Source organism: Entelurus aequoreus, linkage group LG21 (assembly GCF_033978785.1).
Source record: "Entelurus aequoreus isolate RoL-2023_Sb linkage group LG21, RoL_Eaeq_v1.1, whole genome shotgun sequence".
In the NCBI taxonomy this organism is placed as follows: Eukaryota; Metazoa; Chordata; class Actinopteri; order Syngnathiformes; family Syngnathidae; genus Entelurus; species Entelurus aequoreus.
Genome location: NC_084751.1, coordinates 50,716,004 through 50,742,258, shown reverse-complemented (window position 1 = coordinate 50,742,258; position 26,255 = coordinate 50,716,004). Strand labels below are relative to the sequence as shown.

At 38.0% G+C, this 26,255-nt stretch overlaps 1 protein-coding gene across 1 annotated transcript in view; it reads right to left on the bottom strand.

Moving 5' to 3' along the window:
• Nucleotides 1–731: 731 nt before the first annotated feature.
• LOC133638631 (guanine nucleotide exchange factor VAV2-like) overlaps nt 732–26,255 on the bottom strand; it is a 190,884-nt gene continuing 165,360 nt past the window's right edge. Inside the window, exons 26-28 of the mRNA XM_062031422.1 lie at nt 22,635–22,724; nt 17,227–17,381; nt 732–2,867 (exon numbers count right to left, since the gene is read on the bottom strand). Of these exons, the coding sequence (XP_061887406.1) occupies nt 2,820–2,867; nt 17,227–17,381; nt 22,635–22,724 (293 nt within the window). The 3' untranslated portion in view covers nt 732–2,819. The remainder of the gene's footprint in view (nt 2,868–17,226; nt 17,382–22,634; nt 22,725–26,255) is intronic.

The following is a 26,255-nucleotide window of genomic DNA, read 5'->3' as shown; positions in this document are numbered from 1 at the left end:
AACAGCTGTTGCCATGTAATCAGGGAAAGTCCAAATAAAGAGGAGACGTACAATATTTCGCCAGAGCTCGCTGAGACACTGTGCAAGGGTACAGTGTCCAGGCGTCTCTCCTCAAATTGAGCCAAATTGAATTCTGTGTCTGTTTAATTATTTGCTTCTTGTCTTGTTTAATAGATGCCGTCAGTGTTTGAACCTGACAATATGAATTTTAAAAAACCGAAAGAATAACTTTGTGATGTTAAAAAATGTTGACGTAATCATAGTAGTATCGACTAGATACGCTATTGTACGCGGTATCACCACAGTGGATGTTAGGTGTAGATGCTGCAGGGAATTCTGGGAATTCATCCTGTGGTGTTTATGTTGTGTTGCGGTGCAAATATTATTCGAAAATGTGTTTGTCGTTGTTGTTTAGTGCGGTTTCACTATATGGCACATGTTTATGACAGTGTTGGCATTGTTCATACTGCCACTCTTGGTGTGACTAAGTATGCCCTTCATTCACTGTTGTGCAGTGTGTTCAAAGTCAAGATGATTGTGTCATTAGTTTGTTGTCGGGCACAATGAAGACTTGATTAGGCTTTGTTAATCCTAAACTATATGATTTATGAGTTTTTTATTATGTAAAACGGACCAAACTCGCCACTAAATTATCAACAACAAAATTGGTTATTCAAAAATAGTTTTAAATGTTGATTGATAGGCAGATCGGCGCCTATGTCCTGAATTAGGTCGTCATATTTCATGCATCACAGGGTTGATAAGGGCCAATAAAAATGAGCTGCTCAGAGCTCGCTTAGACACTGTGCAAGGGTACAGTGTCCAGGCGTCTCTCCTCAAATTGAGCCAAATTGAATTCTGTCTCTGTTTAATTCTTTGCTTCTTGTCTTGTTTAATAAATGTCGTCAGTGTTTGAACCTGACAATATGAATTTTAAAAAACCGAAAGAAAATAATTTTGTGATGTTAAAAAATGTTGACGTAATCATAGTAGTATGGATTAGATACGCTATTGTACGCGGTATCATCACAGTGGATGTTAGGTGTAGATGCTGCAGGGAATTCTGGGAATTCATCCTGTGGTGTTTATGTTGTGTTGTTTGCAAATATTCTTCCAAAATGTGTTTGTCGTTGTTGATTAGTGCGGTTTCACTATATGGCACATGTTTATGACAGTGTTGGCATTGTTCACACTGCCACTCTTGGTGTGACTAAGTATGCCTTCATTCACTGTTGTGCAGTGTGTTGAAAGTCAAGATGATTGTGTCATTAGTTTGTTGTCGGGCACAATGAAGACTTGATTAGGCTTTGTTAATCCTAAACTATATGATTTATGAGTTTTTTATTATGTAAAACGGACCAAACTCACCACTAAATTAACAACAGAATTGGTTATTCAAAAATCATTTTAAAGATTGATTGATCGGCAGATCGGCGCCTATGTCCTGAATTAGGTCGTCATATTTCATGCATCACAGGGTTGATAAGGGCCAATAAAAATGAGCTGCTCAGAGTGTGCTGAGACACTGTGCAAAAGGTACAGTGTCCAGGCGTCTCTCCTCAAATTGAACCAAATTGAATTCTGTCTCTGCTTAATTCTTTGCTTCTTGTCTTGTTTAATAAATGTCGTCAGTGTTTGAACCTGACAATATGAATTTAAAAAAAACGAAAGTAGATTTTGTGATGTTAAAAAATGTTGACGTAATCATAGTAGTATCGATTAGATAGTAGGTTGTCATATTTCATGCATCACAGGGTTAAGGGCCAATAAAAAATGATCTGCAGGGCTACAATGGACACCCCTGAAGTATGCTCAGTAGTCACTGGAGGTAAATTGGCACTGACTTCACACCCCCTCAACTGTCGTGCGAGTGTGTGTGCACACACTTCTCCTAATGGCAGTGAAGTGGTCACATCACCAAAGAGGTGGAGAAAAAAAAAAACCCTCAGAAAAGACCCTAATCAAATAAGGCAAAATACGAAGAAATGAAAGTTCATGCAGGCCAAAAAGTGTGAAGTTTTGTTTCCTTTGGCACGACATGGCTGCTTGTTGTCAACTTCACCGTGTTGCATTCAAGTCCGCCGACGCTTTGTTGCATGTGCACGAATGCTCCGTTTTGTTTTGAGGAACGTCCATCAACGTTCTTTAAACCGGCTGCTTGCGGAGGTTCCACTCAGCGTTCTCTCAGAAGGCACCGAACTGTACAATTTGTGTGTGTTTGTTTGTGTTTGTGTGGGCCGCACCCGGACACATGCATACGTGAGGAGCCGAGCCAGGGCCACAAAAGTCTATTCCCTCCACCGGAGTCAGCCCACAAGGCATCGCCATGACAACTAAGGCAAAAAAATCTGTCAACCTGGTGAAAAAAAAAAAAAAAAGAGCAGCCGTCTTTATTTATTTTTTTTTTCCCTTATTTTCGTTTCTCTGCAGATTCTTTTTTTTTTCGTTGCTAAAATCCGCACAATAACAACAGTCATGGTAATAATATCTATTCAATAAATTATCTATACTGTACATTTATTCCACCTCGCAGAGGTCCGCAAGGACATTTTTTTTTTCCTTTCCTTTTCCTCCACGTAAAGCTGTTTTTCTTTTTGTCTAAGCCTTTGCAGATCAAACAGCAAGCCACGTTTTCCCCTCTCGGCTGTACACGAACGAAACGGGGGAGTGCTTGAAAAAAGTCGAACACAAGCAAAAGGAATGGGAAAGGCGCTCGCGATCCGGCATCAACAAAAAAAATGTTTCCTGCAGAGTGCGGAGTTTTTCTCCGAGAATCAGCAGACTGATGGTTCCTGACTTTTTGTTTTGTTTTGACATCTTTACTGGACTCCTTCTTCGTCCACGTAGGTCGAGGGAAACCATCCAATCTGAAAAAAGACACACAAAAAAAGGGTGTTTTATTGACAACATCACACACAAAAAGTCAGTGTTCAAAAACAAGAAAAAAAAATACAAAAATGAGGGGTATTTTATTTGAACTAAGCAAAATTATCTGCCAATAGAACAAGAACATTTGGCTTTTCGAGACTTTCCAAAACAAGTCAAATTAAAGCTGCAAGCAGCGTTGGTCGGGTCCGCATCTTTGGCAGGTGCTAGTCCTAATTAAATCGCAATTTCCGCCAGTCCTGATGTGTGTAAAAAGTTTGGTGAGTTTTGAAGTATTTTAAGGCGGTCAAATTACAGCTCAAAGAGGCAAAAATGAGTGTTTTTATGAAACTTTTGTTTTGAAGGGGTGATTGCCAACTTCCTGTTGCTGAAGGATGTCAGTGTATGAAATCTAGCTCTAAGTCAGACCTACATAGAGGTTTTTGTTTCATGTCTCTACGCTATTCGTACTGGGAGTTAGAGGAAGTGTTGTCTGGGTTTTTTTCCTAGGTGCCGCTGCACAGTGGTTGTTTGAAAGCTCGTAAAATCAAAACGATAGCACGTATCAAAACGCCGTCGTCAACTTTTAATCAGAAGGGTTCAATCTCTCTCCTCGCGCTCAGAGGAGATAATGTTTGATGTTTGGTGACCGGTTTTAACAAAAATGTTGTTTTGAAGGAGGGATTGCAAACTTCCTGTTGATTTTTGCTGAAGGATGTCAATCTATGAAATGTAGGTCTAGGTGAGACCTACATAGAGGTATTTGTTTCATGTCTCTAAGACGTTCCTACCGGAAGTTACAAGCAGTTTTGTCTGAGTTTTCCTCTGAGGAGCAGTTTTGTCTCTGTTTTATTTGGGGTTCGTTTTTTTTTTTTTGATCACAATTTCCACCAGTCCCGATGTGTGTGAAAAGTTTGGTGACTTTTGAAGTATTTTAAGGGGTGAAATTACAGCTCAAAGAGGCAAAAATGAGTGTTTTTAGTAAATGTTTGTCTTGAAGGGGGATTCGCCAACTTCCTGTTGATTTTTGCCCGAGGATGTTAAATTATGAAAAGTAGGTCTAAGTGAGACCTACATAGAGGTTTTTGTTTCATGTCTCTACAACCTTCCCAATGGGAGTTAGAGGCAGTTTACTTCCTAGGGGGCGCTAGAGCGCAGTTTTGATTTTTGGGGTTTGTTTTTTTTATTAAAGAGTTTTTTTCGCGTTTTTTTATGTGTGTAAAAAATTTAAGTTTAAGTTTTGAAGCATGTTAAGAGGGGCAAAGTAGTGCGCAAATCTGCGGAAGAATAAAGAAAGAATAATAAAACCTTACAATAACAATAGGTTCCTTTGTACCTGTACCTCCCTGTGGGAGTCCTTTATACAGGGTACCTGCGAACCCTAAAAATTAAAGCTGCAAGCAGCGATGGACGGCACCAACTTTGAGGGCTCATAAAATCCAAACCGGAGCAGTACTTAAAACTCTTTCATCAACTTTTAATCAGAAGGGTTCAATCTCTCTCCTGCGTTAATTTGAAGCCGACACGACAAACGCGCTCAGAGGAGATAATGTTTGAAAAAAGGTGACTGTCTTTACTCAACTTTTGTTTTGAAGGGGGAATTGCAAACTTCCTGTTGATTTTTGCTGGGGGTTGTCAGTGTATGAAATCTAGGTCTAAGTGAGACCTACATAGAGGTTTTTGTTTCATGTCTCTACGACATTCCTACTGCGAGTTACAGGCAGTTTTGTCTGTGTTTTCTTCCTAGGGGGCGCTAGAGCGCAATTTTGAGTTTTGGGTTGTTGTTTTTTTTATTAGATCGCAATTTTTGCCAGTCCTGATGTGTGTGTCCAATTTGATGAGTTTTGAAGCATGTTAAGGAGGTCAAATTACAGCTCAAAGAGGCGGCGGTATAATAATAAAGAATAAATAATTAATGCTGCAAGCAGCGATGGACGGGACCGACTTTGAGGGCTCATAAAATCCAAACCGGAGCAGTAATTAAAAGTCTTTCATCAACTTTTAATCAGAAGGGTGCTAATTTGAAGCCGACACGACAAACGCGCTCAGAGGAGATAATGTTTGAAAAAAGGTGACTGTTTTTACTCAACTTTTGTTTTGAAGGGGGAATTGCAAACTTCCTGTTGATTTTTGCCGGGGGTTGTCAGTGTGTGAAATCTAGGTCTAAGTGAGACCTACATAGAGGTTTTTGTTTCATGTCTCTACGACATTCCTACTGCGAGTTACAGGCAGTTTTGTCTGTGTTTTCTTCCTAGGGCGCGCTGGAATGCAATTTTGAGTTTTGGGGTTTGGTTTTTTGATTAAATCGCAATTTTCGCCAGTCCTGATGTGTGTGTCCAATTTGGTGAGTTTTGAAGCATGTTAAGGGGGTCAAATTACAGCTCAAAGTGGCAGCGGTATAATAATAAAGAATAAATTAATAAATAATAATAAAACGCTAGAAATACAATAGGGTCCTCTGTCCCAAAGGGACTTGGTCCCTAATTAGCTAACTTCAATGAACCCAAAATACCTTAAAATAAGTATATTCTCACTAATAACATATGGACCTTTTTGCTCAATATGTTGAAAAATATTCTTAAATGAAGTAAATGCTAGTGCCATTATCTTGACATAATGATTACATTTCTTGAAACCAGCAAACTTATACTAAAAACTAATTTATTGTTCTTAATGGAAAGGCAACGAGGCAAGCGCTTGTTACTCTCGGGGTCTCCTAGCCTCTCAGGCAAATCATATTGTCTAAAAATGCATTTTTCCATCGATAACATGACATCATCACGCCAAGTGTGTGCTCTTTCAGTCAATTAGAGTGCATATATACAGCCAGGCCCCCGGCCAAAACATTTTTAATTGTAATTTTGAAGAATTAATCTGAATGTGCATGAACTATTTCTGTTCAAAATTGTTAGAAATGTTAAATGTTTAAATATTAACTGTCAGTTTACTGTACTGTGCCAACTGTACTACTATATGAGTACGTGTGTTCTATTGTTTCATTGAAAATAAAACAGCAAAGTCCATTTGGCCATCATCCGTTTTAATTATGAGACACAATTGTGTCAAAGTCATGATTTTTTTTTTTTTCATGCTTGAAATAAGAAATGATTACTTTCAAAAAGTAGTTGTATACTTGTGAGTGTTGATGACACAGCTTTGCAACAGTTGATATTCTAGTTTCAAGCATGTTTTACTCAATATAGGTCATCAAATCTCAGCAACAAGCTGTAATACTGAGATCATCTAGGACCAAAACGCGTAAAACAAGTAAAACACCCTAACATAAAATCTGCTTAGAGAGATGAATTATCTTATCAGACCGAAAATAAGCAAATATCACCCTTATTTATCAGTTTTTGCAGTGCAGGTGCTGATGACAGACGTTTGTTTGCAGAGAGGTTTTACGCACAAAATAAGCGGACAATGCAAGCGTTTGATGGGCTGGCATGAATATGAGAAGGACATTTGCATTATTTTCACATCGCTGCACGCTGGCGTGGAGCAGCCTCTTACGTCTTCCTTCAAGGCTTCACCCCGCGCTGCTTCAGCTGTTGCCAAGCAACGACTTTTTCCTACATGTTGCGTGAGCAAAATGGCTCTGATTTTAAGTTCCGCTGTGACTTATTCCCCCCAGTTTATAAACAAGGGCAAAAGAACAACAAAAAATGTTGACGTTAAAACATTGACCGTATTTTCCCGGACCATAAGGCGCACCGGATTATAAAGCGCACTGCCGATGAGCGGGTCGAGTCAGGTCTATTTTCATGCATAAGGCGCACCGGATTATAAGGCGCATTAAAATCCTTTAATTTTCTCAACAATGCGCCTTATAACCCGGTGCGCCTAATATACGGAATAATTTTGGTTGTGCTTACCGACCTCGAAGCTATTTTATTTGGTACATGATGTAATGATAAGTGTGACCGGTAGATGGCAGTCACACATAAGAGATACGTGTACACTGCACCATGACTCAGGTAAAACAACACCAAAATGTTATATATTCCATTGAAAATATAGAACATTACACACAGCACTCAAAAATCTATTGATGTGTGACCAGCTGCTAGTACAGCTGGTCACACTTATCAATGGAACATATAAAACGTTGGTGTGGTTTTCTTGCGTCGTAATGCAGTCTACACGTATCTCTTATGTGTGACTGCCATCTACTGGTCACACTTATCATTTCCCCATGTACCAAAGAAAATAGCTTCGAGGTCGGTAAGCACAACTAAAATTATCCCGTACATTAGGTTATAAGGCGCACTGTCGAGTTTTGAGAAAAATGAAAGGATTTTAAGGGCGTCTTATAGTCCGAAAAATACGGTACTGATACTAAACTTGGTATCGTTACTGTAAATATTTGTGTCGATCCGCCCTACTTTGTTTACATTGAAGAGCTTCTAGCTAGTGATTAGCATATCCTCCCAACAGTGTGTAGTGTAGCATGTGTAGCTAGTCCTCGTCCTACAGTGAGAAACAGACCATGGCGAGACACAGCCAGAATGTGTCATTAAATGCATTTCCATGAAATAACGATAGGATTAAAAGCCGAATCTATACATGCATTTTCCAGGTAAGTAAATTCATGGCTGAAGTAGCGTCTTTGTTCAAAACAAATGATAGCCTTCTCTGCCTCTTCTATACCCACCGTTGATAGGTTTTGTGTTTGTCTGTTGATAGGTTTTGTGTTTGTCCGTTGATAGTTTTTATTCTTCGTCTCCCAAGACACGTGTCCGATCCTTTCTTAGCTGACTCAGCAGTTAAAGTATCCTTTTCACTTTTAATATCTAGGCCTTAGAATTTTGCAGTCAGTTCCATGATGAGTGATACATAATGTGCACATCGGATGTTGGTTTTCAATCATCACACTGTTGACTGCGATCACCTTTCCCACTCTGTTAAGTACAACCTCCGTTTTCACTTCAGGGTCATTTGCTGATATCTCTCCAGGACGTTGTGTGACCTTCGGCCATGTCTTTGTCTCTCAGCTACTATTCAGGATCTTTCAGCCAATCTCGATCTTAAGAAAGATTCCACATGCAACCCTTGCGAGGTATTGTCAGCTGGATTTTGGGTACAAATGTATGAAATCTCTTTGATTGTGGCTGTGTTTCAATACGGACGGACTATCTGTCCAGAAGATCGAATTTGAGAGTGGTAAGTCCAGCATCCGATTCACTTTTACAGCCAGTGTTGCTGCAGTGAGTTCAAGCCTGGGATTGGTGATTTGTTTGAGAAGTGAGGCTCTGGCTTTTCCAAATATGAAGGAGTTTAGATTATGCCTTTATGATTTGTTAGTCTGAGGTAGTTTCCTGTACTATAACCGGACTCACTGGCATCGCGGTAATAATGCAGATCAGCACTTTCCACTTGGTCAAAGTTCTCAGGCTTTATAATACATCTTGCTCCTTGAAACTCCTGTAATTGGTTTACTTTCCCGATCCATCTCTGCCATTTTGAGGGATAATGAGCTAGCCAGACACGTCATCGCTTGACGTACATGTCGGAACCGTAGATCCCTTCATCACCAACAACAAATCGAGTCATACAGACTTAGTTAGAGGCAACATTGATTACTTTGAGAAAAATGATGATCCAGAAACATATATTTTTGATCCTGAACATAAGTCGGGTGATCTACAAGTTTTAGAAGCTCTGCTAAACAAATCCAGCTTTCGTGAAACACTAAGCCTCATGAAGCAGAATTGCTAAGCTAAAAAACAAATACAAACTACAAACAGGATAAAACGATAGTTTACGGTACAATGTTTGCTCTCACTGCGATGACGACTGATAGGATGTCCATATCTTCCCATTTATATGAAGAGTTAATCATGATCCACACGAAGGGTTAACAAGGAAAAGTCTCCCTGCAGACACCGTCTTCGGTTGTGTGTGTTTGTCTCCATCTACGGGTATGAATTAATAATAATAATAATAATAACACATTTTATTTGTAAAAAAAACACTTTAGATTGAGCAAACAACCTCAAAGTGCTACAGTGTATTAAAAAAAAAAAAAAAAAGATAATAATAAAAATAAATACAAATAAAAACTAGAACTAGCACGCATAAATCTAAAAAAAGGCTTTTTTAAAAAGAAGGGTTTTTAAGCCATTTTTAAAAGCATCCACAGTCTGTGGTGCCCTCAGGTGGTCAGGGAGCGGCGGAGCAGAAAGCCCGGTCCGGAATTGAATGTCGCAGATGAACAACTTGTAGATTCATGGCTAAATCCTCCTAATATCCAGATGAGAAGCATGATTTATAATCAAGAATCTAGAAACTTTGACAAGCGGGATGCGATGACGCGTGATGAGGATGTGTAGAGACTCCAGTCATTACAGCCTACGCTCACAGGATGTTGTCCACACGTTGGTTCCTAGAGCCAACACAGAACTCGGGTAATGGGTCTCATTTTTATAGTCTTTGGTATGACTCGGCCGGGGTTTGAACTCACGACCTACCGATCTCAGGGCGGACACTCTAAACACAGAGTGTTCACAGATTTAAAAAAAAATAAAGATGTATGTGGAGGGGGGCGTGGTCGGCGCGCCTCCTGCGGAAGGGAGTGTGTACGGCCCGGCTTCGAAGCCCAGCTGACAGGTGAGTAGATTGCCCAGCTGGGGCTGGTTATCTAATCACCTGTCTCCTTTATCAGCAGCGTCTGAGGCCATAAGGAGGGGGGAGAGCAGAGAGAAACCAACACACGAGCGAGAAAGTAGGCTGCTGGCGAGACAGCCCTGGACATTAAAAAAATAGAGAAAATAAAGACTTGTGTAACCCTGTATCTTGGGCTCACGAAGATTCTGTCAGTCCCAGGGAGGAAACCCACCACACAAAGAGACTTCCACAATGTACAATCAAACACCACCCTGAGTTTGATCTTTCGTTTGTGGTAGACACCATGATGCGGGATGTACCACGCCCGTCCGTTCTCTCTGTGAATCTGCTGAGGTGGAACCTTTTTCTGCATAACCCCTTTTGAGAAGGTCCTCCATAAAGGAAGTGTATTCCTCAGCATACGCCTTATTCTTCCTAAAGGTTTTCATAAGGTGCTGTGTGGGTGCCTTTACCATATCATGTATTATTGAGCATGACCTTGGCTTCTAAACCCGGTGCGGCAGTTTTAGCTGATAGTGGCCATCTTTAAGAAATGCTGAGCTGGAAGCAATCTCCATAAAACGTTTATCCTCAACTTAGATCTCATTTTTCTCATGGCGCATGTTCTCAGAGAAATCCAGTTTATATTGTCAGATAAGTAGCTCATTCAACTCAGCAACAGAGATGCTGTTTCTTGACACTGCAATGGGCACACCATATTCTGCAGCACTATCAACACTGAGTGGTCTAGTTACCGCCCATTCCCAGTAAGGTCTGGACTGCATATGGTCCGTTTTTATGACTGTTTATTATGTCCCGCGGCCCCATTGCTCGAGGAACATCAGCCCCAATGAGGAGTTCAATGTCTGCCCCAATTTCAGAATCAGAATCAGAATCAGAAATACCTTATCATTGTTGGTCTTAAATGTCTCTAAACAAAGGATCCAAAAGATTCTTAGCCCCAATGAGGAGTTCAATGTCTGCCCCAATTTCAGAATCAGAATCAGAAATACCTTATCATTTTTGGTCTTAAATGTCTCTAAACAAAGGATCCAAAAGATTCGTAGCCCCAATGAGGAGTTCATTGTCTGCCCCAATTTCAGAATCAGAATCAGAATCAGAAATACCTTATCATTTTTGGTCTTAAATGTCTCTAAACAAAGGATCCAAAAGATTCTTAGCCCCAATGAGGAGTTCAATGTCTGCCCCAATTTCAGAATCAGAATCAGAAATACCTTATCATTTTTGGTCTTAAATGTCTCTAAACAAAGGATCCAAAAGATTCTTAGCCCCAATGAGGAGTTCAATGTCTGCCCCAATTTCAGAATCAGAATCAGAAATACCTTATCATTTTTGGTCTTAAATGTCTCTAAACAAAGGATCCAAAAGATTCTTAGCCCCAATGAGGAGTTCAATGTCTGCCCCAATTTCAGAATCAGAATCAGAATCAGAATCAGAAATACCTCATCATTTTTGGTCTTAAATGTCTCTAAACAAAGGATCCAAAAGATTCTTAGCCCCAATGAGGAGTTCAATGTCTGCCCCAATTTCAGAATCAGAATCAGAATCAGAAATACCTTATCATTTTTGGTCTTAAATGTCTCTAAACAAAGGATCCAAAAGATTCTTAGCCCCAATGAGGAGTTCAATGTCTGCCCCAATTTCAGAATCAGAATCAGAATCAGAATCAGAAATACCTCATCATTTTTGGTCTTAAATGTCTCTAAACAAAGGATCCAAAAGATTCTTAGCATGTGTTCTACAAAGTGCTGATGTGATTCTCCTGCCAGTTCTCTGTTGTGTCTCTATAAGCGTCTGTTCGCCATATTTCCTGGAGCTTGTATGGTAGTTTGGATGCTATTAGCCTTAAAGGCCAACTAAAACCCACTACTACCGACCACGCAGTCTGATAGTTTATACATCAATGATGAAATCTTAACATTGCAACACATGCCAATACGGCCGGGTTAACTTATAAAGTGCAATTTTAAATTTCCCGCTAAACTTCCGGTTGAAAACGTCTATGTATGATGACGTATGCGCGTGACGTCAATAGTTAAACGGAAGTATTCGGACACCATTGAATCCAGTACGAAAAAGCTCTGTTTTCATCTCAAAATTCCACAGTATTCTGGACATCTGTGTTGGTGAATCTTTTGCAATTTGTTTAATCAACAATGAAGACTGCAAAGAAGAAAGCTGTAGGTGGGATCGGTGTATTAGCGGCTGGCTGCAGCAACACAACCAGGAGGACTTTGACTTGGATAGCAGACGCGCTATCCGACGCTAGCCGCCGACCGCATCGATGATCGGGTGAAGTCCTTCGGTGCTCCGTCGATCGCAGGAACGCAGGTGAGCACGGGTGTTGATGAGCAGATGAGGGCTGGCCGGCGTAGGTGGATAGCTAATGTTTTTAGCATAGCTCTGTGAGGTCCCGTAGCTAAGTTAGCTTCAATGGCATCGTTAGCAACAGCATTGTTAAGCTTAGCCAAGCTGGAAAGCATTAACCGTGTAGTTACATGTCCATGGTTTAATAGTATTGTTGATTTTCTGTCTATCCTTCCAGTCAGGGGTTTATTTCTTTTGTTTCTATCTGCAGTTAAGCCCGATGCTATCACGTTAGCTCCGTAGCTAAAGTGCTTCGCCGATGTATTGTCGTGGAGATAAAAGTCACTGTGAATGTCCAATTCGCGTTCTCGACTCCCATTTTCAAGAGGATATAGTATCCGAGGTGGTTTAAAATACAAATCCGTGATCCACAATAGAAAAAGGAGAACGTGTGGAATCCAATGAGCCAGCTTGTACCTAAGTTACCGTCAGAGCGAAAAAAGATACGTCCTGCACTGCACTCTAGTCCTTCACTCTCACGTTCCTCATCCACAAATCTTTCATCCTCGCTCAAATTAATGGGGTAATCGTCGCTTTTTCGGTCCGAATCGCTCTCGCTGCTGGTGTAAACAATGGGGAAATGTGAGGAGCCTTTCAACCTGTGACGTCACGCTACTTCCGGTACAGGCAAGGCTTTTTTTTATCAGCGACCAAAAGTTGCGAACTTTATCGTCGATGTTCTCTACTAAATCCTTTCAGCAAAAATATGGCAATATCGCGAAATGATCAAGTATGACACATAGAATGGATCTGCTATCCCCGTTTAAATACAAAAAATTAATTTCAGTAGGCCTTTAAACTACGACAAACTTTAATGATCCACAAGGGAAATTGTTCTGATCCACAAGGGAAATTGTTCAAAGGTTTGTCGGGATCTCAAGTTCCTCTAAATACTGAAAATCTGGCATTACATGCATGCAGCATTTTCCCATTTACAGCTTGAATTGCTGTCCAGTTCAAGGCTGTTTCCAGGTAAGCTCCAGAAATCTTCATTTCAGTCCTAAAGGTTGCCTTCAATTACTATAGACCCTGCTTCGAACCATGTTCAAACTAAAATCTCTAGACAAACCAGAGGTGAAGTGCTCGAGATAGTAGAATATGTCCTAATTATTTTTAGTTTTGTTTTCAATCAAGTGTTCAAATGCCTGGATGAAAGACTAAAATGCCATTGGGTTACCATCAAACACAGAAATCTCTCTCCCAGGTAATTTTGAAAGGTTGTGTTGTGAGACAATGAGTTCTGCTATGTGATTCTGTCTTTGAATAACCACATCCAAGTTATCATGGGCAACATTAAAGGCCTACTGAAAGCCACTACTACCGACCACGCAGTCCGATAGTTTATATATCAATGATGAAATCTTAACATTGCAACACATGCCAATACGGCCGGGTTAGATTAGTAAAGTGCAATTTTAAATTTCCCGCGAAATATTCTGCTGAAAACGTCTCGGTATGATGACGTTTGCGTGTGACGTCGCGGATTGTGCGGACATATTGGGACAGCATTGTGGCCAGCTATTAAGTCGTCTGTTTTCATCGCAAAATTCCACAGTATTCTGGACATCTGTGTTGGTGAATCTTTTGCAATTTCTTTAATGAACAATGAAGACTGCAAAGAAGAAAGCTGTAGGTGGGAAGCGGTGTATTAGCGGCTGGCTGCAGCAACACAACCAGGAGGACTTTGAGTTGGATAGCAGACGCGCTACCGTGAGTACAGCTTTGGCTTCCAAACATTTGATCGCTTGCCCTTCCGTGCGTGCCGCTATGTGCATGTCACGTACGTAACTTTGGGGAAATATATGTGCTGTATGAACTTTACGGAGGTGAACGGTACTTTGGGCTGTGGGATTGAGTGTGTTGTGCGGGTGTTTGAGTTGTATTGGTGGGTTATATGGACGGGAGGGGGGAGGTGTTTGGTATGCGGGATTAATTTGTGGCATATTAAATATAAGCCTGGTTGTGTTGTGGCTAATAGAGTATATATATGTCTTGTGTTTATTTACTGTTTTAGTCATTCCCAGCTGAATATCAGGTCCCACCCGCCTCTCACAGCATCTTCCCCATCTGAATCGCTTCCACTGCCCTCTAATCCTTCACTCTCACTTTCCTCATCCACAAATCTTTCATTCTCGCTCAAATTAATGGGGTAATCGTCGCTTTCTCGGTCCGAATCGCTCTCGCTGCCGGTGGCCATGATTGTAAACAATGTGCAGATGTGAGGAGCTCCACAACCTGTGATGTCACGCTACTTCCGGTACAGGCAAGGCTTTTTTTATCAGCGACCAAAAGTTGCGAACTTTATCGTCGATGTTCTCTACTAAATACTTTCAGCAAAAATATGGCAATATTGCAAAATGATCAAGTATGACACATAGAATGGATCTGCTATCCCCGTTTAAATAAGAACATTTCATTTTAGTAGGCCTTTAACAACCCTGTCTGAGTAATCTTGTGCAGTATGAGTTACGGCTTGATTACGATTTGCCGTCTCGGTCTTGTTTTTTTTAGTTGTGGTCTTGAATTGAAGTGTATTTTCTGGTGGTTGGGTACCCGTCATAAGTGGAGGTCTGTGGAGACTTGAGATGCTTTGGTGAAGTGTTGTTTTGGCTTTGGTCCTAATTCCACACATTCCAAATTGCTCCCCCTGGTTTCGGGTTCATGGTGGGAGTCATTATACTCAGTCATGCCATCATCCGGAGCTTCCTGTCGCACCTCATCACTTTGAAGACATTTTCTTTTGGCAGCTGATGCTGCGAGTTCTGCATCCAACTCCATTTTCTCCATCTTTGATTTCAGTTGTATTTCCTTGAGTTTGCAAAATTTTCTTCCAATGCAACGGCCCGTGCTATTGCAGCCTGAGCCACCTTGGCCTTTTTTAATTCTGGGGAAATAGAAGACTTTGAATTGCGTGATGCATTTGATGTACTGTCCAATGTTGCAACGTTTGACTGCGATTTCTTTTTCCCTTGTTTTAACCTCTTTTGTGAAATAATTCTGGGTTGCTACCAGTCATTGAAGAGACAAAAGAGACACACAAGCAACCGGCTGTCTGTCAGAATAATTGTTTATAAGTTATCACACAACTTTGTGTTCCCATGAGTTCAGGCTGCCCTGCGAGAAGACAAAAGCTGTCTTTGATCTTATCAAGCAAAAGGCCTACCGCTTGTAAAACTCCACTGTGTGCGATGGGATGCGACGTGGAGGTTTCTTTGATCTATTGGACGGGCACAGGAAGACCTTGTCATGACCCGAGATCTACAAAATAGAGAGGGAGCAGACCTGACACCGCTCCAGGCACTTTTTCTTTGAACTGTTTATGACCGAGTGCGGCAGCTGTTTATGACCCCCCTCCCCTTGGAAACAGCTGCAGCTATGAAATCGGAAAAGGCCCAAATAAAGGAGGAGGCGTGGAACCCTTTCGTCAGAGCGTGGGACGACACCGTACGAGGGTGCAGGTCGACGCACTCTCCTCATGAGCTAAATTGAATCCTGTCTCTGTCTGATTCCTCGCTTCTTGTCTTGTCTAATAGATGTCATCTGTGTTTGAACCTGAAACTGTCATCACTTCCTAGGGTTGTACGGTATACCGGTACTAATATAGTATTGCGGTACTAATGAATACAAAACGGTACTATACTCCGTTTGAAAAGTACCGGTTCCCAACGGGTATGACAGGTATATTAATTTGATAATCAGCGCATAGGAATCGTCTCACAGATGCAAACCTGCAATTCATCCTGAGAGTCTCAACAGCACAGAACTGAACTCCAAACATTAAAGAACTCTACTGGATTGCAAACCCCCAAATGCTGGCAGCTCTGTATGATCTGGAACACAAGGAAGTGTTTTAAATGTGGATTTCATACGACAAAAAGACCAGGATTGGGAAGTTTTTTGCAGTAATTTCTTTTGTATAAGAGCGTGAACTGGTAGTTTATAATATTCAACTTTTTGGACAATTTTTCCACTTTTAAGAGATACTGCAGTTGTTATGTTTTTAAATGATTGTTTTATATTTGAATTATAATTGTTCCAAAGTTTTGAGAAATTAAAAACAATAAAAACAATGGTGACCAATTTGAAAGACGTGTGGTGATAGTTATCTATTTTGTAAAGTTTAGAAGGTTTCTCTCAAAATTGTCTGATAAAATATGTGATTAATATATATATTTTTAAATGTATACAAAAATAGTGACTATTTTATACAGTTCTATATCGTCTATATTCTTTATAATGATATAAACAAATAAAATATTCCCTATTTTTTATTTGTTTACATTTTTAGCTTATCATTTTAAATATTCAATGAATTTGCCTTTTTCGCAATTAAACAAATTAAAATGTATCCCCAAGTTTGAAAAATGTTTTGCACTTAACTCTACATCTCATGCTATAAGCAAGATATTTACTTAAACAAGAAAGAATAGTACTGTATTTTTCGACTTTTTTCCAACGCTTTGAACCCTGCGGTTTATTAAAAATACGGCTACTTTATGGATTTTTCTTCGCTAACGGCCGTAATGTTTTGTATTCAACAAATAGTTTTCATATTAGGCCGACAGCGACACCGAAAAGGTGTGTTATTGTTTGTGCTATGGTGCCATCTTAAGGACGAGGTTCGCTCACTGCAGGTAATGCGGGTTGACAATGCACTTCCTGTTTCAGAACGGAAGCACAGTTGTCCATGGTGTTCCTGCTCAAAATGATTCTTCATTCATCACTCCAAGCAACGTTTGTAAGTTTTAAAATATAACTAAAACCATTCACACTTACCAAATCGTTTTAATGCATATATGTACGTGCTATCGTAATGTAAACGTTAGCACTAGATAATATGCTAACACCTTTGCAAGTGTCTGTTAATAATATTAACCTACAGTGACGTTATTTTATATTGTTTAAGTTTCTTCAAATTCACCAACAAGTCACGGTGCAGTTATTGAGTCTGTTTAGTTGATTGGAGAGCTAGCTTCTGTAGCTAGTGGGTCCATGACAATGACCTCTGTTTTGTTGGATAGGCCGTTTTACTGCCGTGTGACTTTACCGGTATATACTTGTGGAGGGGGGGGGCGTGGTCTGCGGGACCGGCCTCGAAGCACAGCTGGCAGGTGAATGGATTACCCAGCTGGGGCTGATCATCCAATCACCTGCCATGCTTATTAGCAGCAGCCGGGTCCGAGACACCGGGAATGGAGTTGTGAAAATAAACTTTAAAAATAAACATATCACATAACGATGTTTTGTGATAATGTACACACACTACCTACTGCTCCTAGTTTAAACATCCTAATGGCTGGCACTGACATCGACATGTTTTATTGACAGATAACAATAATAAGAATAACTCTTCGAACGTTTACTCACTCGTCCGTTCGCCTCGCCCTTCCACCAGCCCTGGTCTCCGCCGATCTTGCTGTAGATTTTGACGACGTCTCCTTCCCGTAGTGACAGTTCTCTCATGTCCCGGGCTGCGAAGTTATACCTGGCCACCGCTGTGCTGACCACGCGAGGAGTAAACACTGAAATTGTCAGGAAGGAAAGAGAACATGGAGCTCAGTCCCTTCCTAGATGAACACTTTGAATGTCCACATTATGAATTCATGACTAATAAATATGATAATTAGTGTGCTTTAGGAAAGCGGAGCATATGAGGTAATAATTAGCAGTGGAAAAATAGCATTACAAAAAAAAATTGGCCATAACAGATGTGTATGTAATTTTTATGGATGGAATACTGGATGGATGGATGGATGGAGAGACAGAAAGTGAGCAAAAAAAAACAAGTACAGGTAAACTTAAGAAACTAAAGAAAAACAGCAAAACTGGCCACTATATTCAGCTTGGCTATGACAAAAATAGTTATTTAACCACCAATTATGCCACCCGAATTCAAAGCTAAGATGAAAAGGGCAGCTCTAAATTTTAATAATGAACGATGTGGATGGATGAAAGTTATCCTGATTTTTAAAGTGCAATTTTTGCTTATTTCCGATTTTTAGGGCTCCGTTGTTTAGAAAAAATTGAAATGCCTATATTTTTTTTATATTCTATTATCAATCAATCAATCAATGTTTATTTATACAGCCCTAAATCACAAGTGTTAGGCCTGGTTCACACCAACGCCGTCTTTTTTGTCAATTTTTCCACGAATATCCCGATCCCCGAAGTAATGTTATGCTTTGATACGCTCTGATACGAATTCTTTCCCGCTTTGTTACCGTTCCTCACGATTTGATGCCGCTCTGAAACCGCCTTGATACGCTTTAAATCACGCTTTGATACGTTTTATTACGCTTTATTGAACTTTATTACGCTTTGATGCAATTATTATTTTGTGAATTTGATGAATAAGTTGCGTGCGCACACATAATATAATAAAAAAGAGAAATATGACAAAAAAACGAGAAAAAAAATGTGGAAAAACTCAGTATACTAAGTTTTCCCCACATTTTTTTAGATTTATCTCTTTATTTGATTTCTCTTTTTGTTTTATTATATACAAGATAAAACACATTAATGTAATAAAAAAGAGAAATATTATAAACAAATAAGTAAAAAAAAATGTGAAAAACTCAGTATACTGTTTTCCACACATTTTTTATATTCATTTATTTTTTCAATTTCTCTTTTTTTCTCGTTATATTATGTTTTATATCTTCATTTCTTTTATTTCTTTGTCATCTTAATAAATATCTATCTTTCATTTCTTATGCTAGTTGACAATAATAAAAGGCATTTCTTTTAAACGTAACATATTCTCTTTATTATTAAGGAAGATGTTATCAACATGTACAGCAAGCAACAAACTTGACCAAACAAAAAAGCACAAATAGTATCACTGTTCACAATCAGGTTACATAATGTGGGCTTCATATGACAAAGGGTACATTATGTTGTATGAGATGATACACCTAGTGCAACAACAACGCCGGAAAATGTGTCCCGTGAAAAACCGTCCGACCGGAACTCTCTAATAACTAATGTTCCTTGGGTGAATAATGTAAACTCACTACACCGGTATGTTTTAGCGCTTTCATGGCGTGTTTACTGACATATATAAGTAAGAACTTTACACTACTTTATATTAGAAATGGCAACAGCGGAGGATGAATGTCCCATTCAATGTCCCCCCCTTTTTTTTCCTAAAATAGTCTTTTTTCAGTGTGCAAAGATGACTATGGGTTTTATTTCATGTTGAAAGTAATTATTAAAAAGGTCGCGAAAAGTTTTTCCTAACAAAGACAATATGCGATTTATTATTTAATAATCCAAATTCGCAGGTGGATGTTGTGGAGAATGAATATATTTCGGATATACTTTGATGCTTTAGGTTAACATTGTATATTGTGATTATTATTGTGCGGCCTCTATGCTTCCGTTCCCTTATTATCTGTTGTTGATGTCCATATTTGGTCCTCGAGCGTCCAGTGTCTTGCACAAACATGATGAATCACTCCTCAAAAGGGAGTTTTTGTGAAGGACACGGTCCCTCTTCTTATCAGCAGGTGTATCCCTCTCTGTAAAGGGGGGGGGGGGGGGGCTGCCTTCTCACTATAAGAGGTAACTTATTTTGACTTACTTTTAGCACACTCTCTCTTGGCAATGCTCTGGTTGCGTTGTAAGGGCTGGTCTCCTAAAGCTTTAGTAAAACTTGGCCAAGTGCTATTCTGTCTCGGTGGTCATTTTACTCAACATATATGTCATCCAAAAGAACTTGGGAGTGACCAGTGTGTTTTATTCCCTGAGAAGAAGACTGGTCGTGCGCAACAATGTTTATCACGGTTATGTCTGGTACCATTTGACCACAATAAACGAGGGACGACTGTAATGTGTTTATGAATGATGGTGGCTCAACCAATTAAATGCATGGAGAAGACTAATAATCTATGATTTCATTAACAATAGTGGAAAACGTTTTTCTTCTCTTCATTTATAAAAGAATATAACCTTGGGAAGACTGAAAAAGAGTCCCATTGAAAAGCCGAACAAAGCAGAGCAGATGTAGTGTGCTTGTATTGTAATGATATGTTATTTATTCTAGTTTAAACATTTTAAAATTGAGAAAATAACTATTTAAATAAGATATTTTGGTTTCCCCCCACACATAGAACATCTTGTTTAAAGATTCTACAACATCCTGAGGATGTTTAATTTAAAAATTGCATGATGAATAATGCTTGTTTTTAGAATAAAATACTTATTTCTATGTTAAAAGTCCTGATAATTTCTAATTATACAAATCTTAATTTAGGATGTCTTATTAAGGAAAATCATCTGTCCATGCAGCTAGTTAATTTCACTCGTTTAAATATTTTTTCCCCTAAAATATAGTCTTGGCGATGGTGGTTCAACTAATTAAATACATGCAGAAGACTAATAATCTATGATTTCATTAACAAAAGTGAAAAAGGTTTTTCTTCTCTTCATTTATAAAAGAATATGACCTTGGGAAGACTGAAAACGAGTCCCATTAAAAAGCCGAACAAAGCAGAGCAGATGTAGTGTGCTTGTGTTGTAATTATATGTTGTTTATTCTAGTTTAAAAAATCAAAAATTGTGAAAATAACCATTTAAATAAAATATTTTGATCTCCCCTCACATAGAAAATCTTGTTTAAAGATTCTACAACATCCTGAGGATGTTGAATTTAAAAATTGCATGTTGAATAATGCTTGTTTTTAGAATAAAATACGTATTTCTATGTTAAAAGTCCTGATAATTTCTAATTATACAAATCTTAATTTAGGATGTCTTATTAAGGAAAATCATCTGTCCATGCAGCTAGTTAATTTCACTCGTTTAAATTTTTTCCCCCCTAAAATATAGTCTTGGCGATGGTGGTTCAACTAATTAAATACATGGAGAAGACTAATAATCTATGATTTCATTAACAAAAGTGGAAAACGTTTTTCTTCTCTTCATTTATAAAAGAATATAACCTTGGGAAGACTGAAAACGAGTCCCATTGAAAAGCCGAACAAAGCAGATGTAGTGTGCTTGTATTGTAATGATATGTTATTTATTCTAGTTTAAACATTTTAAAATTGAGAAAATAACTATTCAAATAAGATATTTTGGTTTCCCCCCACACATAGAAAATCTTGTTTAAAGATTCTACAGCATACTGAGGATGTTTAATTTAAAAATTGCATGTTGAATAATGCTTGTTTTTAGAATAAAATACTTATTTCTATGTTAAAAGTCCTGATATTTTCTAATTATACAAATCTTAATTTAGGATGTCTTATTAAGGAAAATCATCTGTCCATGCAGCTAGTTAATTTCACTCGTTTAAATGTTTTTCCCCCTAAAATATAGTCTTGGCGATGGTGGTTCAACTAATTAAATACATGCAGAAGACTAATAATCTATGATTTCATTATCAAAAGTGAAAACAGTTTTTCTCCTCTTCATTTATAAAAGAATATGACCTTGGGAAGACTGAAAACGAGTCCCATTAAAAAGCCGAACAAAGCAGAGCAGATGTAGTGTGCTCGTGTTGTAACTATATGTTGTTTATTCTAGTTTAAAAAATCAAAAATTGTGAAAATAACCATTTAAATAAAATATTTTGATCTCCCCTCACATAGAAAATATTGTTTAAAGATTCTACAACATCCTGAGGATGTTTAATTTAAAAATTGCATGTTGAATAATGCTTGTTTTTAGAATAAAATACTTATTTCTGTGTTAATAGTCCTGCTAATTTCTAAATATACAAATCTTAATTTAGGACGTCTTATTAAGTAAAATCATCTGTCCATGCAGCTAGTTAATTTCACTCGTTTTTAAATTTTTTTCCCTAAAATATAGTCTTTTTATCTTTGCTTTTTCCAGTGTGTCAAGATGACTGTGGGTTTTATTTCATGATTAGAGTAATGTAATTATTAAAAATGTATTTAGAGGGTCGCAAACAGTTTTTCCCTAAGAATGACAATTTGTCGAATTATTATCTAATAATCCAACTTCGCAGGTGGATGTTGTGGAGAATGCATATATTTTTGATCTACTTTGGTGTTTTACTATATAACATTGTATTGTGTGATCATGCTATTGGTACTTTTCCGCTCTGGAGATGTTTGTGCGGACGGTATATTTCAGTTGCCTTATTATCTGTTGTTGATGTCCATATTTGGTCCTCGAGCATCCAGTGTCTTACACAAACATGACGAATCACTCCTCAAAAGGGAGTTCTGAGCCATTTCCGTTCTGTGAAAGACACGGTCCCTCTTCTTATCAGCAGGTACATCCCCCTCTGTAAAGGGCTGCCTTCTCACTATAAGAGTTAACTCTTTTTGACTTACTTTTAGACCTCTCTCTTGGCAATGCTATGGTGGCGTTGTAAGGGCTGGTCTCCTAAAGCTTTAGTAAAACTTGGCCAAGTACTCTTCGGTCTCGGTGGTCCTTTTTACTCAACATATATGGTAAAAAGGACTGGTTATGACACGGTTATGTCTGGTACCATTGAACCACAATAAACTAGGGACGACTGCAATGTGTTTATGAGTGATGGTGGCTCAACTAATTAAATACATGCAGAAGACTAATAATCTATGATTTCATTAACAAAAGTGGAAAACGTTTTTCTTCTCTTCATTTATAAAAGAATATGACCTTGGGAAGACTGAAAACGAGTCCCATTAAAAAGCCGAACAAAGCAGAGCAGACGTAGTGTGCTTGGGGTCGGCGTGGGCTTTTTGATTCAAAAAAAAAATAAAAATTGGTGACGTGAAGCAAGACAAAAAGCAAGATAAACGTACGGAAGCGAGTACCTGACCAAAAGGGAGCCGAGCTTGGCGAGGAAGAGAAGTTGAGGCCCTGTGGACTGAGGAAGGAGAAGTTGTAGGAGGCGCAGGTGGCTGCTGAGAGGAGGAAAGAAAGGAGAAAAACAAGGACATGTCGTAAAGGTGGAAATGTTCTGCAGCCCATGCAAAGCCCCAGAAAGAAAGGTAAAAAAAAGCCCATGTACCAATATCATTATCATGTATTTTTTTAAAGTCAGGAAGCCTTGTTATTGGAATATATATATATATATATATATATATATATATATATATATATATATATATATATATATATATATATATATATATATATATATTATATATATATATATATAATTTTGTATTTTTCATTTACATATATACACATACATTTAATTATATATGTATGTGTGGACTGTGGCGCAACAGTTTGTTAACATGTAAAATCTTCCACTTCTTCTTTGTCTCATTTTGTCCACCAAACGTTTTATGCTGTGCTTATTTATTAAACGTTTTATGCTGTGCGTGTTTATGCACAAAGGTGCGCTTTGTTGATGTCATTGACTTGTTGGAGTGCTAATCAGGCATATTTGGTCAGTGCGTGAGAGCAAACTAATCAATGCTAACGTGCTATTTAGGCTAGCTGTATGTACATATTGCATCGTTATGCCTCGTTTGTAGGTATATTTGAGCTCATTTAAAATCCTTTACTTTTATCCTCTTTGTATTTAATTGAATTTTGCTTGTCTCATGGCACATTATCTGTATGTAATATTGGCTGCATTTCAGATAGTTGTTTGTGTGCCATGTTGTTCCAGACCACAGCAAACATTACCTAGCATGCCAAAGATTGTAATAAATCCATTAAAAGAAGACAGACTGCCGTTTCCTTTAACTTGGACACACACATCTATACCTTTGTATATATATATATATATATATATATATATATATATATATATATATATATATATATATATATATATATATAATCAAAAAATATATATATATATATATACTGTATATATATATATATATATATATATATATATATATATATATATATATATATATATATATATATATATATATATATATATATATATATATATATATATATATATATATATATATATATATATATATATATATATATATATATATATATGTCTTAATTAGATTATCCAAAAAAATAGTGCTCGATACCGTGGTAGAGCGTAATATGTATGTGTGGGTAAAAATCTCCTGAGGATTGAGGAAAACCCCTCATGAAACAGGCCTGTAGAGATGAAATAGTCTTGTGATATATATATATATATATATATATATATATATATATATATATATATATATATATATATATATATATATATACATATATATATATATATATATATATACATATATATATATATATATATATATCATCATCATCAGCAGCAGCAGCCGTTGTCAGTCCACTGCTGGACGAAAGCCTCAGCATGTTTCTGCCATAGTGAACGATCTCTCTTGGCATACTCTTCATGCTGGTTATTAGCCTACACCTTCCACGCTGGCTTGGTGCGGGTTGGAAGGGGTATTTTATATCAGAGATCCTTCTCCTAGACTAATTGCCTTACTGGGCTGTTGAACTTAGTCTGTCCTGTTGGTTGTCCGCGCCCCAATTACCCAGGGACCCGCTCAGCTTTATGGCGCTGACCGCCCGCCAGTCACAAGAGAAGGTGCAAACGGTTCTTTGTGTGCATTTTATAGACGTTAGTTGGGACTCACTAACCCCACACACAACCTCCCATCTCATGCCTGGATGTAGATTAACGTCATACCCAGGACATATATATATATATATATATATATATATATATATATATATATATATATATATATATATATATATATATATATATATATATATATATATATATATATATATATATATATATATATATATAAGTATATTGTTTTTTTTAAACTTTACTATATTTTGAACAAAGACAAGAAGGGAATTGTTTTTAGTTTTTTAATTGAGTACAGTAGAGCTGGAACCCTTAAAGCATTATTGCAAGAATTTGAGAAAGAAAACAGAACATGTGTCAGGTGTAATTACTCTGCGAGACAAAAATCCAATGAACACAAACGCTGTTATTGTCAGGGTTGTAATATATTGTCTTGAGATAGATGGCCATTTTTTATGTGTGTCTCTCAGTGTTGCAGACTACCAAGTAGGGTTGCCATGGCAATGGCAGAGATGCGCTTAACAGTCAAATCATTTGGAATATTTAATTTGAGGATAAAATCGATGCTAAGGAAAGATTGCACTGCCCCACTATTGCGTAATTTGTTATGTTGTTTCATTGTGTCTCGACAACACGTTCATGTTCACTACACTTTTTTTTTTTTTTTTTTTTTGGGGGGGGGGCGTAATTGCGGCCACTATATGTTTCTAAATGCATTAACCCACTTAAATAAAACAGTGCCAGTGAAGCTTTCAAATTCAACCTGAGATCTTTGGCGCCCCCTTCAGGACGGCCTGAGCTATGTTTGTACTGCTGTCTCTTTTTTTCCATCCAATTTTAGCAGAAGAGAATGTGATTTTAGAATCTTATCACTTTCAGTGAAACAAATGACAAAAAGAGACCATTGATATTCCAAAAAAAGCTTTTTTGCTATAATTACTAGTATTATTCTCGCTATTTTCTGTCTATTCATTCATTAATTTATTAGTTTTATTTTGACATATATTTTTAAATGTTTTATATTTTTTTCTATATGGCGTTAACTTTAGTTATTCTCCAGAGTTCACGCCTCAAAAGTGGCGCTTATCCTCAATCTTCAGTGCCATGTTTTGTTTTTGTTACTGTCAATAATCTTGAATGTGTGTGTGTGGTTTTTTTTTGGTTTTTTTTAACTGTTATAATGCTAACGTTAGGCTAAAATATTTAGCTAATGTGTAAACAATACCGTTGCATACCTTCAAACAATTTACAAGAGACAGCAGTCGTCATCTTCTCCGTGTAGTTGTTTGTTTAATTCATCAACCAAAGCATGATGAATGATAATAAAAATAAAAATAAAGATCTCCAATATCTCCCTTGCTGCTGGGTTTGTTGTGTAATTGTGGGATTAGGGTTGCTACTAATAAAGGTAACATAATAATACAGGTAGTTTTGAACTGGCTACAAAGTCAACAAAAACAGAATGCTGGACGACAGCAAAGACTTACTGTGGAGCAAAGACGATCCGAACAAATAATAATTAACTTACAATTTCATGGCTGCAACACGTGCCAAAGTAGTTGGGAAAGGGCATGTTCACCACTGTGTTACATGGCCTTTCCTTTTAACAACACTCAGTAAACGTTTGGGAACTGAGGAGACACATTTTTGAAGCTTCTCAGGTGGAATTCTTTCCCATTCTTGCTTGATGTACAGCTTAAGTTGTTCAACAGTCCGGGGGTCTCCCTTGTGCTATTTTAGGCTTCATAATGCGCCACACATTTTCAATGGGAGACAGGTCTGGACTACAGGCAGGCCAGTCTAGTACCCGCACTCTTTTACTATGAAGCCACGTTGATGTAACACGTGGTTTGGCATTGTCTTGCTGAAATAAGCAGGGGCGTCCATGGTAAAGTTG